Consider the following 13,539-nt stretch of genomic DNA (forward strand, 5'->3'; position numbering starts at 1 on the left):
AAAATCTCTTTTTAGTTGAACATAGGGGGATGCTTTAGTGGGTAAAGTGCTTGCTGGGCAACCATGGTCTGGATTTGGATTCTTAGTTCCCATATATAAAGTCAGGCACAGAAATACATAAACCATGATCCCAGAACTGGGAGGCAGAGAGGATCTCAAGGACTCACTGGCCAGTGTGGCCAGACTGTGAGTTCCAGTTTAGTGAAAGACCTTGCCCCCAAAAGAGGTGAAGGTGAAAGGGGAAAACTAAACTCAAAGGCTTCACTTCTAATAATTTAAAAATAAAGGGACCAGACCCTCACTCAGCCCCCTGCTTTAGCAGCCATGACAGGCTACAGAAAAGACACATAGGCCTCTGACACAGGAAACTCTAGATCCTCTGGCCTCCTGGAGCCTAGGGCCCAAACTAAACACAAAGAAATTCCAGACACCCCATCCCCACCCCCAGCATCCTAGGTACTTGGTTCCTGGGAACTGTTTGGCCACAAAAGAAACTCCAGGGGAGACTAAAACCTCCCCTATAGTCTCCAGGATACAGTTCTGAAAACTATTGATATCTATGAACAACAGGCTACTTACAAGTAACAAGACAAAGCCATAGAAACCACAGAATGTTCCCTCTCAGCACTGACCAATGAGAATACCTGGTACACAGGTATTTCATGCTAAAATATGACTTTAAGAAATTTCTTTATTTTTCCCCAAACGTCAACCAATCAGAAATCAACCCGTACCTACTGATGTAATCCTGTAACTTTTGTCTTTAAAACCTAGCAATAGACAGGGAACTTCACCCCCTCTAGAGGCTGCTGTGTCAGCCTGCTAGATGGGGTCCCTCCTGCAGTGTAGGATAAACAATAATGGTCTGTCTCCCTGGTCTCTTTGGGGATCCTTGACTCAAGCACAACAAAGGAACCTCTAAAAATTAAGGTGATCCAGGCAGTGTGGGGTAGCTCATGCCTTTAATCCCAGCACTAGGGAGGCAGAGGCAGGCAGATCTCTGTGTCTCTGTGAGTTTGAGGCAAGGCTGGTCTACAAAGCTAGTTTTAGGACAGCCAGGGCTACACAGAGAAACCCTGTCTCGGAGAAACCAGAAAGAAAAAAAAAAGGTAGAGTGAAATTGAGAAAGACACCGGGCAGTGGTGGCACACGCCTTTAATCCCAGCGCTCACTTGGGAGGCAGAGGCAGGCAGATCTTTGTGAGTTCGAGGCCAGCCTGGTCTACAGAGCAAGTTCCAGGACAGGCTCCAAAGCAATACAGAGAAACTGTCTCAAAAAAAAAAAAAAAAAAAAAAAAAAAAAAAAAAGAGAGAAAAAGAAACTGAGGAAGACACCTAAAAGTCTCTGGCCTCCATACATGCATCCTAGTGGAAGTGCACCTGCACACACACACACCACACAGTTTTAAAAAGTGTATCTAAACCAGGCATGGTGGCGCACATCCTTTAGTCCCAGTGCTCAGGAGGCAGAGGCAGGCGGATCTGAGTTCAAGGCTACACTTAAAGGTGTATGCTGTCACACCTGGCTTTAATTATTTAATTACACAATTGTTCCTTTCCTTTTCTCTCTCCAATTGTTACAATGCACTCACCTTGCTCTCTCAGTATCATGGCCTTTATTTATTGTTACATACATGTGTGGTGTGTGTGTGTGTGTAAATACAATCTGCTCAGTCTGTTTGTTACTTCTATGTGTATGATTTCAGGACTGACCACTTGGTATTGGCTAATCAATGTGGGGGCTCTTCCCTGAAGACCATTTCTCCTGTTTTCAGCATTCCTTGGTTGCCTGTAGTTGTCAAAGGCTGAGGACCTGTGAGAACTCCCCCTTCTGCTGGTGCTCATTCAGGTCATGTTTATGAAACCATGAGATTTCATAGGTATAGCTTCTCTGACATTTCTAGACGAAATCTCACAGCAAACCTGTTCCTCTGGCTCTTACAGTCTTTCTGCCCCTCTTTTGCTATGATCCTCGAGCCTGATTGCAAGATTTGTTCTGTAGATGCATACTTTTGTGGAGGAAAAGGGCACGGTAGCCCACCCTTCTGAAGTTAAATTTGTATTCCTTGTCTAAGATGAAAGCTATTTTTTTTTTTTTTAGATTTTATTTATTTATTATGTGTACAGTCTTCTGCCTGCATGCCAGCACAGGGCACCAGATCTCATTCAAGGTGGTTGTGAGCTACCATGTGGTTGCTGGGAATTGAACTCAGGACCTCTTAATCGCTGGGCCATCTCTCCAGCCCAGATGAAAGCTATTTTAAGAGGGAACAAGAACTAGCTATAGTCCCTGTCCTTTTTGGAGTCTTGCAAAGATGAAGTTTCAAGTCCTTGAGGAGATACTAAGAGGTATGGGCCACCAACCCCAGTAAGACCAAACAAATGAGACACACTTGCTCATGGATGTGTATTTTAATAAAAATAATTTTGTCAAAATACAACAGGAATTTTTTTCATCTCAAGTACAATTTAATAGGATGTTTGTGTTAGAATTCTGTCAACCCTCTCACACCACAAGTTTCATGCTAATGCTGAGTATCAACTTGCAAGGACAAAGGCAGAACCAGTGTGCACAATGTGGAGGATGCCTGTTTCAGCTGTAGTTGATAATGGAGGGAACCTATGCAAAGAGGTGGGCGCTGAGGACAGCCAGAAGCCACCATGTGGCCACAGGTCCAAATGCCTGCGATTGGTGGTGAAGTAGGGCTCTGCTGTCCAGCTGCCAAATGACATGCATACCTGAGTTGTGAGCAACCAAAGGAACGTTCAGCCCCAACAGTCCTCTGCCTCATCTTTTTTGTGCTTAAGGGCTGGGAAGGTGCTGGGTAGCCAAGCAGTCCTTACTTCCTTAGCTTGTGATATCCTTGTTCTGCCAGCCTACTCCCAGCCACAGACCCACATAGGAAGGGGTGGGGATATGGGTTTTTGACTCTGAGTGGTCTGCCAACTTGGTCCTTGCTCTGCAAGGAGCTATCATCTGGTGCCACAAAGGGAAGTGAGTAGGGAATGCTGCTCCCCAAGGGCTGGACAACCCAATACAGCCAGATCCTCCTCCTGTCCAAAAGGGTCAGGTCCAGCCCTTTACTAAGCTGCATCCAAGAACTATTCCCCACTCCAGGCTCCTGGAAACAGGCTAGTAGGATTGGGGGTACATACGGGGTTCCTCTGGCAGCAGGACTGGACTAACCACTGGCTCCAGCAGCTTGATTTTTGGCCCTCCCCACAGCTTGTGGGGCAAAGGCTTATGTCCCCAAAGTGAACTGTCCAACTAGGACAGAGAACCCCTCTGGAGAGGAACAGAGTAAACAACTTGGACTCAGCTGAAACAGTGAGATAAGGCACAGAAAATGGGGAGGTGGCCATGGGTACTGAGTGCGAGCCAGGTAGACACATAACCCCACGCAGCACACAGCAGTCCCGAGCCCTCCAAGGCCCTCTCAGCCGCTCCACAACCCAAGTCTAAGCACCCATCCCCACCCTTGTCATACTCCTAAAAATACCTACTGCTCAGGCACTGCTGATGTCATGCCAACCTAACCCCTCACAAAGCTCATTTGCCATTTTGCTTTAAGTCTAGACAGGAATGTCTAACCCACAGGAGTAGTTAGTCCTGGCTCCGACACTATTTGCTGTGTGGCTTTGGCCAAGTCACTTAATCTCCTGGGCCTGTTTCTTTAACTGGCAAAGGAAAGGGCTGGTGGTGATGTTTTTCTGAATTCCACTGCTCTGCAAATGCCACTGGTTTTCATTTCCAAATGTGAGGTGACCATTGTAACAGCTTGATATTTCCAACCTGAGTTCGGAGCTCGGTATTCCAGTCTTGGACAGGATGAAATGTCCTTTACACAGGACAAGACCTTCTGACAAGCTGTTAACTAAGGCCCTGTTAGGAACCAAGAAAATGTAGTAGCCTGTAGGATTAGCCCCCAAAGCAAAATTTTGGAAGATTTCAGTCAGGGTCCTGGCCCCTCACTAATAGCTGGCCTAACTCATTTTTGTCCAGCTGTGGGCCTGGTAAGGCCTGGTGGGCACAGAACGTCTCGAGCTCTGCCACTGATTTCTGTGTCCACTAACAGAACATGAGCTCACCCAGCCCTGATTCAAATGGGGACTGCAAGCCCACTTGTGACATTACCACAGTTGGACCTGCTCTTTGCAGAAGCTGCCTGGGCTTTTCACTCACCCTGTGAAGCAGGTAAGGAGACCCTGGCCCCTCCAGGTCTCCTCTATATAGACCCTCCTCTTCCTTGGCAGACAGTCCCCTCAACAGATGGCCCACCCACATCCTGGCAGCATCTCAGCCCTGTGATGGTGGGGTTTTTTGTTATTGTTCCACCAGCTGTGAGGATCCATGTGAAACAGCTGGTGGGACATTTGTAAGGCCCATGGAGTCTCCTCTTCCTAAGAGTCGCTGGGGCCAAGCTATAGGGAGCAGTCTCCCGTAGCTGTGGGGAAATCTGGACCAGGAAGCCAAGGGTTCCATCCACTCTGGACCAATGGTCCAAGAATCAGCCTCCATGAGGTGCCAACTTCTCCACAGGAAACATCAATCCATCAGAGTTGGGCAGTGATGGTGAAGACCCAGGCAGGAAGAAAGCAGTCAGCCTGTACTTAAGGGCCTCTGTCCTGGGAATGGAATCTTCCTCTTGGCAGCCTGGCATACAGCAGCTCTTGGATTGAAGGCAGGTAGTTTCCAGGCATTCAACTGAGAGTAATGAATTATTTGGCCATCTTAACAACAAGGGAAGGCAGGACATTGAGATGGGAGAGAGGGGCAAGGCAGGCAGTGAGAGGCAGGGTAGAGTGGTAGACAGCGTGCTGGCTACGGACCCTGTGTTCCCTTGCTTTGCTGTGTGCCCCTGGGCCACCTCACTTCCCTGAATCCCTGAACCTGCGGTTCTGTGTTTTATCTACCTATAAGGGGCCTAGAGACCCACACCTCTTGGGATGCTGCAAAGCAGCTTAACCTGACCTTGCCCACCAAGCAGCCTCCCCCAAACCCATTTTGATTTCCTGGGCAGCAGCTGGACCTGTGGCTCAATAAAAGGGGAGCCTAAAATAAACAAATCACTTGATTGAAGTGACAAGAGATGATTCTTTTTTTAATGAGTTGGACTCAAATAAAAACACATGGTGTCTGGACAGCCTCACCCAAGAGGTGCTGGACCACTAGGCTACGATAAATACTGTGTCTTTTTTTTTAATATATATATTTATATATATATAATCTCATTTGTTTGTTTGTTTGTTTTACTTATGAAAATAATAAGCTATCATCAACCTGGATAGGCTTCATTACTAAATTAGCAGAAACCAGCTCAGCACAAACTCTCCCGAGATAAACACTGGTGGCTCAGTCAGGAGGGAAAAAAAAAAGATTAAAAAAAAACAAAAACAAAAACAAACAAACAAAAAAAACCAACCTCTCCTCAAAACAAAATCTCCTTTGAAGGAGAAGCCGCTACATGAGTAACCAGCCAATACTGTATCACAGGCCGCTGCACGTGGAAGGGAGAAGAAGGAAGAGAGAACAAGGAAAGGAGGGAGGGAGAGATGGAGAGAGGGAGGAAGGGAGGGAAGGAGAGAGGGAAGAAGGGAGGACCGGCCAGGTAGGAGGAGTGGGATTCTGCCCATGGCTTCTAGGTCTCTGTACCAGGTGCCTATGGAGGGCAGGGTTGTTCCAGCCCTAGGGCTGAAGGATGGCTAGACAGAGCCAGCCAGGAAGGTCAGCTAGTGCAAGTAGTCATCGACTCTGGCAAAAGAGCAAGATCCCAGGCCTGCTCGGGCCATAAGTCGTAGACATTCAGAAGCCTGGCCCAGGGCGAGCATCAGAGGAGGCTGCTTTGGCAGGTTCTGAGACTCTGTGGAGAAGATTACAAGGTATGGTCAATGCCTAGCCAAGGAATTGGGCACAGGTCAAAGTTCCCTAGAGGTTAGAGGTATGGACAGAACTCTTAGAACAGTATTATTGTCTGAGTGTCCTAGACATCAGGCCATGGCCCTGCATTCATGATAGGAACCCGAGGACCTTGGCCTTCTCTAGAGCAAGCTGGTCTGGCCCATGGCCATGAAGTAGCAGCCAACTCAGGTAGGCAGAGGGTGTTAGGGTCAGGTTCCCTGTGAATTGGCCTATGCTAATCTTGATGCTCTTCCTAGGAAGACGGAAGGTGGCCACCCACACACTCATGGGTTAACTTTTGCTTTCATTAGATGTACTTACCTAAAATGGCGCTGTTGAGAGCAGCACACACGGGCTCCCTCTGGATGGGATCAAGCTGATGGCCAACTGGGCAGCTCCAGGGGTCTGAGTATGCTAGTAAGCTAAAGGCATCCTAAGGGACAGAGCACTCGTGAGAGGAATGTAGCATACTATACATAGTCCCATAGCTCCAGAAAAGGACAGAATACTGCATGGGGCCCAGTGAGAGCTCATTATATCTGGACTATAGAGTCAGGCAAAGCTATACCCTCTTTAGGTCTTAGAATGGGTGAAGAACACCCTAAACACCCCACATCCTACTGCAGACATGACTAGAGCCCATTCTGGCCTATTACTACAGCCCCTAGATGTTCCCAGAGCCCCAGCATCAAATGGGGAACTGCTTTGTATGAGGACCTGGCTTATCCTATACCTGCAGCATCTCCGTGTGGGCCAAATTCTTGCCGTACTCTCGGCCCAGTTGCTCACTCAATGCCTGCAACTCTCGGCCAAACAGGATGATCCTTTCTGTGGCAGCCTGGTTGCCCCCGCAGAGCTGCCGCCGTGGATGCCCATCGTCTGCACCCAGAGGCCAGCAGAAAACACATTAGAGGGCGAAGAGGGAAGAACAGGAAGGACACCATGAAGCTACAGCTTCTGCCAAAGGCAGGCAAGGGCTAGGAGACCAAGCAGGTGGAGCAGCTAAGTCCAGCTGGCATATAGACTAGAAGTGGTACAAGACTTGGCAACTTCCCTCATCCCACCCTGCACAAATGCATGTTACTAATGAGGTCCACATTCTTGTACTCTCTTTAGCCTTGAAGGGGTCTTGGCAGCGAGCATGGACCTTCTTACACACTGGAAGCCACCTCAATGATGCATCCAGGAATGACTAAGAAAGTGGTGGATTCAGTCCAGCTGCAGTTTCTCAAGCTGCCAGAGCCTGCCATCTTAGCCCCTCTTAGGAGGAAATGGGCATTAGGACTGTATGTTGCCCTCTCAAGGAACATAGGGGCTGGGTCATACTAAGGAACAACACTTACCCATGCTGGACTCATCTGTCTGCAGGTCTTCATGCTTGTAGGCACCATTGACTATGCGCGTGGATATGCTCTCCAACACACCGTTAGGATAATGTTCTGCCTCCATCTCCATTTCACTGTCACTGTAGAGAAGAGTTGAGATAAGAGTTGGGCCTCTATCCAGGTTTTGTTTACCATCACTTCATGTAAACTGAAGGAGTTTACCTGAGGGACTATAATGGCTCCTATGATGGCATCAAACTGAAGGACTGTCAGGAACACAAAAGGATAGCCCAAGCTTTCTAGGCTCCAAAACTTAGCGCCTACTACAGTTATCTCCAGGTGCCTGTTACATGATTCCTATTCTTGTCCCAAAGCTGCCCCTGTGACTCTTCTCAGTAGCTCTCTGAGTTGACACACCTCTTTAATATATATCCCACTTGTCCCTACCAACTCAACTGATTGGGGCCTTGTCAGGACCCAAACCAAGGTTAGCTTTTAGGCATGCCTAGAACCTGCTAAGAGCCATCTGGAGCTTCTGCCTACAGCCCAGATCACCTGGCTGCCCATGAGCCTGATTTCATAAAAACTGCTTAACTGTAGACCCTTGAGGTTCTAATAGGCCTAGCCTCCTTGGAGAAGGAGTCCCTGCGTTCTCAAGTCTGGCAGGGTCAGCATCTCCAGACAAAACCAGAGCCAAGGAAATTGACAGCTATATCTTGAATGGGGACAGAACCCAGAACCAGTGTTTGGCTTGACCTTTCAATGGATTGAAATCCAGGCAAGACCTACAAAAGAGGTGAGGGTAAAGGGCAGAAGATAGCATTTAAAAGAAGACACTACCCAGTGGCAGGTCCAGCGGGAAGAGAACAGAAGCAGAGGGAGAGAGAGGAGCAAGACAGGCACCTGGTCTCCTGGTTACTGGCACTGCTGTGGGGCTGGGACTTGGTGGAGTCTGTTGAGTTGGACTCGGAGTAATTGATGGAGGACGGGGAAGAGGAGGACGAGGAGGACGAGGATGAGGAGGAGGAGCTGGGTGCGGGGTATTTACTGTGGTTCTGTTTGTTCTTGGTAGATGCAATGCCATTGCTGCAGCTGGGACTGTCTGCTCCTAGAAGCCAGGTGGGTCAGAGAAGGGTGGTCAGAAGTGGGGCCCCAGGAATTGCCACAGTAGTCCTTTCCCTTCTACCCAGTCCAGCAGCCAGTCCTAAGCCCACCACAATGAAAGGTAGGTAGGTGGCCATTCTTCTCCACACCAGCTCTTCCCAGAGACTCTGGAGAATGGCCACCCACCTGTGTTGTGCATGTGGGAACTACTAGGGCCATGTCGGGGGCTGAGGCTGGGGGAGCCAGGGTAGCTGTCCTGGGACTTGGGGCTTCGGGAGCTCAAACTTCGGACTTCACTGTCGGTGCCATTCACCATCTCCACAAACTGTCGACACCTGTGAAGGGAGCAGAGCATTGATGCTCTAGGCTGGCCCAGGGTGTGGGCTCCTGTTGCAAGCTGAGGGCCAGGCTCTGGTACCATAACCTGACTTACTTGAGCATGAAGAGCAGGTTGGGGTTGTGCTCCAGCAGCCCAGGGTAGAAGCGCTGGGTCGTTTCAATGGCTTCACCCACCCGGCCTTCAAGCACCAGCTTCTGGATTTCTGTAGAGAAGAGCATGGCTGTGAGTAAGGGCTGAGATCCCCTCCATATCCCTGGCCAGAAGTCAGGTGGGCTGGCTCTTGGCATGCTGCTAGCTGGAGGAGCTCACAGAAAAGACTGAGGGAACCCGGTTGCCCAGGACCACAGCAGAGGCTGGTTTTGGTCAGCTGTCATGGAGTCATCAAGAATATGAGGGGAGAACAAAAAAAGCTCACAGCCCAGAGGTACGAGGTGATTCTGGAAGTCCACTCCTGCAGAGAGCACAGGAAGCCAAGAAGCTAGCCAGTGAGGGGAGCCCTGGCTGTGAGACCATGATCTTGGGATGGCCTGAGGATGCTTCTTTAGACAGACTGCTCTCTCTTCAGGCCTCACAAGGGTGTGCACTGGCTTGAACTAAGGTCTATATCTTGACAATCTGCAGATGCTACAGCATGCTCCATACTGGGAAAAGAGGTAGTATACCTAACACTGGCATCTCTGATCTTGCTACTCCCTGCTCACTCTTACCCTACGCATCAGTTTGATACATCTTGCTGTGAATGACTTCTGGGTCTGAAGTTCTCTCATTTGTAGACTCCAAGTCTAGGACAGGACAGCTTTCCATCTATCTGGTTGAGCACAGCTTCTCTAGGAAACCCAGACACATGCACATACACAGAGGTGATGGGCTCAGAGAGACAAAGGTGGGCATTCACCAATACATCCATACACATATATCCACTCACCCACATTCTCCTCTCCTCCTATCTTATACTGTGTGGGTTCTGTTCTCTATCCCATCCCTCCTTCCATGAAAGTGTTCCAAACACACACAACATCAGGAGAGCTGCCTTTGGTCAAGAAAAAATAGGCTGTCTGCAAAGGGTAGCACTAGGGTTAGGAGGCAGGGAGATAGCATGACAACAGTCACAGAGCATCAGCTTCACCTTTTCTGAGCACGGAGTCCTCTCTATGGCTAAGAACAAGCAGAACTATTAAACTTAAGTAAGTGATGGGAAAGGCAGGGTGGTGGTGTAGTAAAATGCAAATATTCCTATTGGAACGAATAGAACACAGGACTCAGGGGGTATGGAGAGGAAACAAACATGGAAGAGCAGGGTTCTGCCATGCCATGAACAGGCCTACACCTGACTGTCAAAGTGTGTTATGATAGGGAGACAGCTCTGAGACCTTCTGAGGCCACTGGCTACCCGTGTGGCAGGTTAATCTTGAATGAAGGACAGGAACAGGGTCTCTAGAATGGTAAAGACAAGGTTAGACTGGACTCTGGACAGGCTAAGCAGGAACGAGCTACAGATTAAGGGGCAGGTAAGAAGGCATGGGAGAGGAACATTAACCTTACTTTGTCTGTTCTTTATGGATGCCTGTTCTTCCTGAATCGTGGTTTCAGTCATTCGGGCAAAAGCTGTGGCTGTGGCACAATACCCATGATGCACCAGATAAGAGGAGACCATGCTAGGAAAAAAAAAAGAGCTTAAGGTAACCCTCAAGAACCCCATTTCTCACAGAGCACTGAAAGGGGACAGACTATATACAGCCCCATGAGGTCTCCCCTAAATATACCTTGGAGGTGTGACCTAGAAGTGGGTGAAGAAAATGAAAACTTCCCTCAAGTGCTCATACTGTCAGGAGGAGAGGGAATGGTCACATCTGTGCTCACAGGTCAGGAGTGGCTACAGTTCTCTGAGATATGTTGTCTTCAATCTCATAGAAATAGCTGTCTTCTGGTAGACTGCAGCAAGTCCAGGTCTGGTCAATGAGCTTACCCTAGGGCTGCCTAAATCAGCAACTAGCCAGATAGTATGGCAGTTGCCTGGATACAGAGGATGCCTGGCACACCCACACTTGACAGAACTACTATACTTAAGCAAATGGTGAGGAAGGTAGGGTGGTGCTCTGGGGCTGCCTGTACTAGACAGAAGTGTCTTTGTCCCCAGTGAGTCTGCCATGTGGTAGCGCTGGCTCTCAAGCAGCAGTTCTCAACCTCTACGGTCATGACTCCTTTGGGGGGTCATATATCAGATATCCTGCACATTGGATATTTACATTACTGTTCATAACAGTAGCAAAATTACTGTTCTGAAGTAGCAATGAAAATAATTTTATAGGCCGGGTGTTGGTGGTACACGCCTTTAATCCCAGCACTCGGGAGGCAGAGGCAGGCAGACCTCTGTGAGTTCGAGGGCAGCCTGGTCTACAAAGCAAGTTCTAGGACAGCCTCCAAAGCAATACCGAGACACGCTGTCTCAAAATAAAAAAAAAACAAAAGAAAAAAATAATTTTATGGTTGGGGGTCACCACAACATGAGGAACCATATTAAAGAGTTGCAGTGTTAGGAAGGTTGAGAGCACTGATCTAGAATAATAGGAGCTTAATCTAGGGGCCAAATTAACTCCATGATATACCATGTATGTATCAGAAGCCCAAGAATTGAAGACATCTGGGTGATTCTTCTGGGAAGAGATAGGCACAGAACAGCCAATAATAGGCACAATCTTTGTGGAAGGGTATAATGTACAACAATTTATCCCCATCTAAAGCTGGCTGAGCAGTGCCGTATGTATGCATATGTGTACATACATGTGTACAAAGATGAGCTTTCATGACCCATGTGCATAGGAGATGTATGGGAACTATTCTAAGGCTGTACAACTCTGGATGTTTGTCTTCTAATGTTTTAAGGAGTAAATGAGATAACACAAACAAAATGGTTGGCATTTTAAACAGAACAGCAATGTATTTTGGAAAAAAAAAAAAAACATGGTTCAGATGAGCCCATATGAACATCAGATACCTCTAAAATGTACTTTCATGGAGCTAGAGAGATGGCTCAGTGATTTAGGAGTACCTGCTACTCTTGCAGAGGACCTGGGTTTGGTTCCCAGCACTCATATAGTGGCTTACAACCATGTGTAACTCCAGTTCCAGGGGATCTGATGCCCTGGTCTCCACAAGTACCAGGCACACACAGTGTACATAATATATACCTGCAGGCAAAGCACTACTTCATAGAAAATAAATCTCTAAAAAAAAGTTAAATATGGTTTCTTTTACTTAAGAATACTGCTTAGGCCGGGCGTTGGTGGCGCACGCCTTTAATCCCAACACTCGGGAGGCAGAGGCAGGCAGATCTCTGTGAGTTCGAGACCAGCCTGGTCTCCAGAGCGAGTGCCAGTTCCAGGACAGCCTCCAATGCTCCAAAGCTACATAGAGAAACCTTGTCTTGGGGAAAAAAAAAAAAAAAAAGAATACTGCTTAGCCAGTCAGTGGTGGCACACACCTTTAATCCCAGGAGGCAGAGGCAGGTGGATCTCTGAGTTTGAGGCCAGACTGGTCTACAGAGTGGGTTCTAGGAGAGAGCTACACAGAGAAACCCTGTCTCAAAAAAACAAAACAAAAGAATACTGCTTTAGGGGAAACTAAGAAAGTAATTTTAAGCATTTATTTGTTTGTTCATTGTTTTATGTGTTTGAGTGTTTGCTTTCGTGTATGCATATGTACTTTGTGTATTCCTGATGCCTGCAGAATACAGAAGAGTACCAAATCCTGTGGAACTGGAGTTACAAATGGTTGTGAGCTGTCATGTGGATTCTGGGAACCAAACATGGTCCTGTACAACAGCAGCAAGTGCTCTGAACCTCTGAGCCATACCTCTAGCCCCAGAAAGTAACTTTATATATGTAAATTTCTTTATTATGAAAGGGCCACCTATACCAGCAAAAGAAACAGGGGCTATGGAATCAGGTCAGCAGTACTGTGGTTGCCTAGCATATAGAGGACCCAGTTTCTACTATTGTCACAGAGAGAGGGAGGGAGGGAGGGAGGAGGGAAGGCTAGTAAAATGAAGAGCCAAACTTGGCCCCCTGTTGGATCCCAGCAACATTGGCTTCTAAGACAATTTAGACATTAATCAGCCAAGGAGCCTGCTAGGCTGATACTACTCTGCCATAGACACAAGGATACTTAGCTGGATACTGACCCTGTGAAGTGATATCAAACTAAAGTATGGCAATATGGATTTTTTTAAACCCATTTTTAAGATTTTATTTATTTATTATGTATACAACATTCTGCTTCCATGTATATCTGCATATCAGAAGAGGGCACCAGATTTCATAACGGATGGTTGTGAGCCACCATGTGGTTGCTGGGAATTGAACTCAGGACCTCTGGAAGAGCAGTCGGTGCTCTTAACCTCTGAGCCATCTCTCCAGCCCCAAGCAATATGGATTTTTTTAATGGTTTTTCGACACAGGGTTTCTCTATGTAACCCTGGCTATCCTGAAATTTACTCTGTAGACCAGGCTGGCTTCAAACTCAGAGATCTGCCTGCCTCTGCCTCCCGAGTGCTGGGATTAAAGGTGTGCACCACCTCCGCCCGGTGGGTTTTTTTTTAATTATTATTTTTAATTATATATATGTATGCAGTTCATGTGTGGGTATGGCAACTGGGAGAGGCTGGAGAGGTTAGATTCCCCTGGTGCTGGAGTTACAAGTGGCTGTGACCCACCTGACATGGGTGCTGGGAATTGAATTAAGGTCTACTACAAGAGCACTTTTAACCTCTGAGTCACTTCTCCAGCCCGAAGCAAAGTTTAACTAGAAGCAGCTCCAAAGCACAAAGAGGAAGATGTCCATTGAAGAGAGGGAAACAGTGGCAACTGCATCTGC

General features: G+C 47.7%; 1 protein-coding gene across 3 annotated transcripts in view; it reads right to left on the reverse strand.

The window, feature by feature from the left end:
• Window positions 1-2,392: 2,392 nt before the first annotated feature.
• The window catches only part of Ranbp10 (RAN binding protein 10), a 62,191-nt gene continuing 51,044 nt past the window's right edge, over window positions 2,393-13,539 (reverse strand). For all 3 annotated transcript variants that reach the window (XM_027405856.2, XM_035442645.1, XM_027405858.2), the window contains 8 exons: window positions 10,210-10,322; window positions 8,761-8,869; window positions 8,514-8,662; window positions 8,127-8,331; window positions 7,242-7,363; window positions 6,632-6,777; window positions 6,220-6,331; window positions 2,393-5,860 (listed from right to left, as the gene is read on the reverse strand). In XM_027405856.2, coding sequence (XP_027261657.1) covers window positions 5,730-5,860; window positions 6,220-6,331; window positions 6,632-6,777; window positions 7,242-7,363; window positions 8,127-8,331; window positions 8,514-8,662; window positions 8,761-8,869; window positions 10,210-10,322 — 1,087 coding nt within the window. In that variant the 3' untranslated portion in view covers window positions 2,393-5,729. The remainder of the gene's footprint in view (window positions 5,861-6,219; window positions 6,332-6,631; window positions 6,778-7,241; window positions 7,364-8,126; window positions 8,332-8,513; window positions 8,663-8,760; window positions 8,870-10,209; window positions 10,323-13,539) is intronic.

Source organism: Cricetulus griseus, chromosome 3, assembly GCF_003668045.3.
Source record: "Cricetulus griseus strain 17A/GY chromosome 3, alternate assembly CriGri-PICRH-1.0, whole genome shotgun sequence".
Lineage (NCBI taxonomy): Eukaryota > Metazoa > Chordata > Mammalia > Rodentia > Cricetidae > Cricetulus > Cricetulus griseus.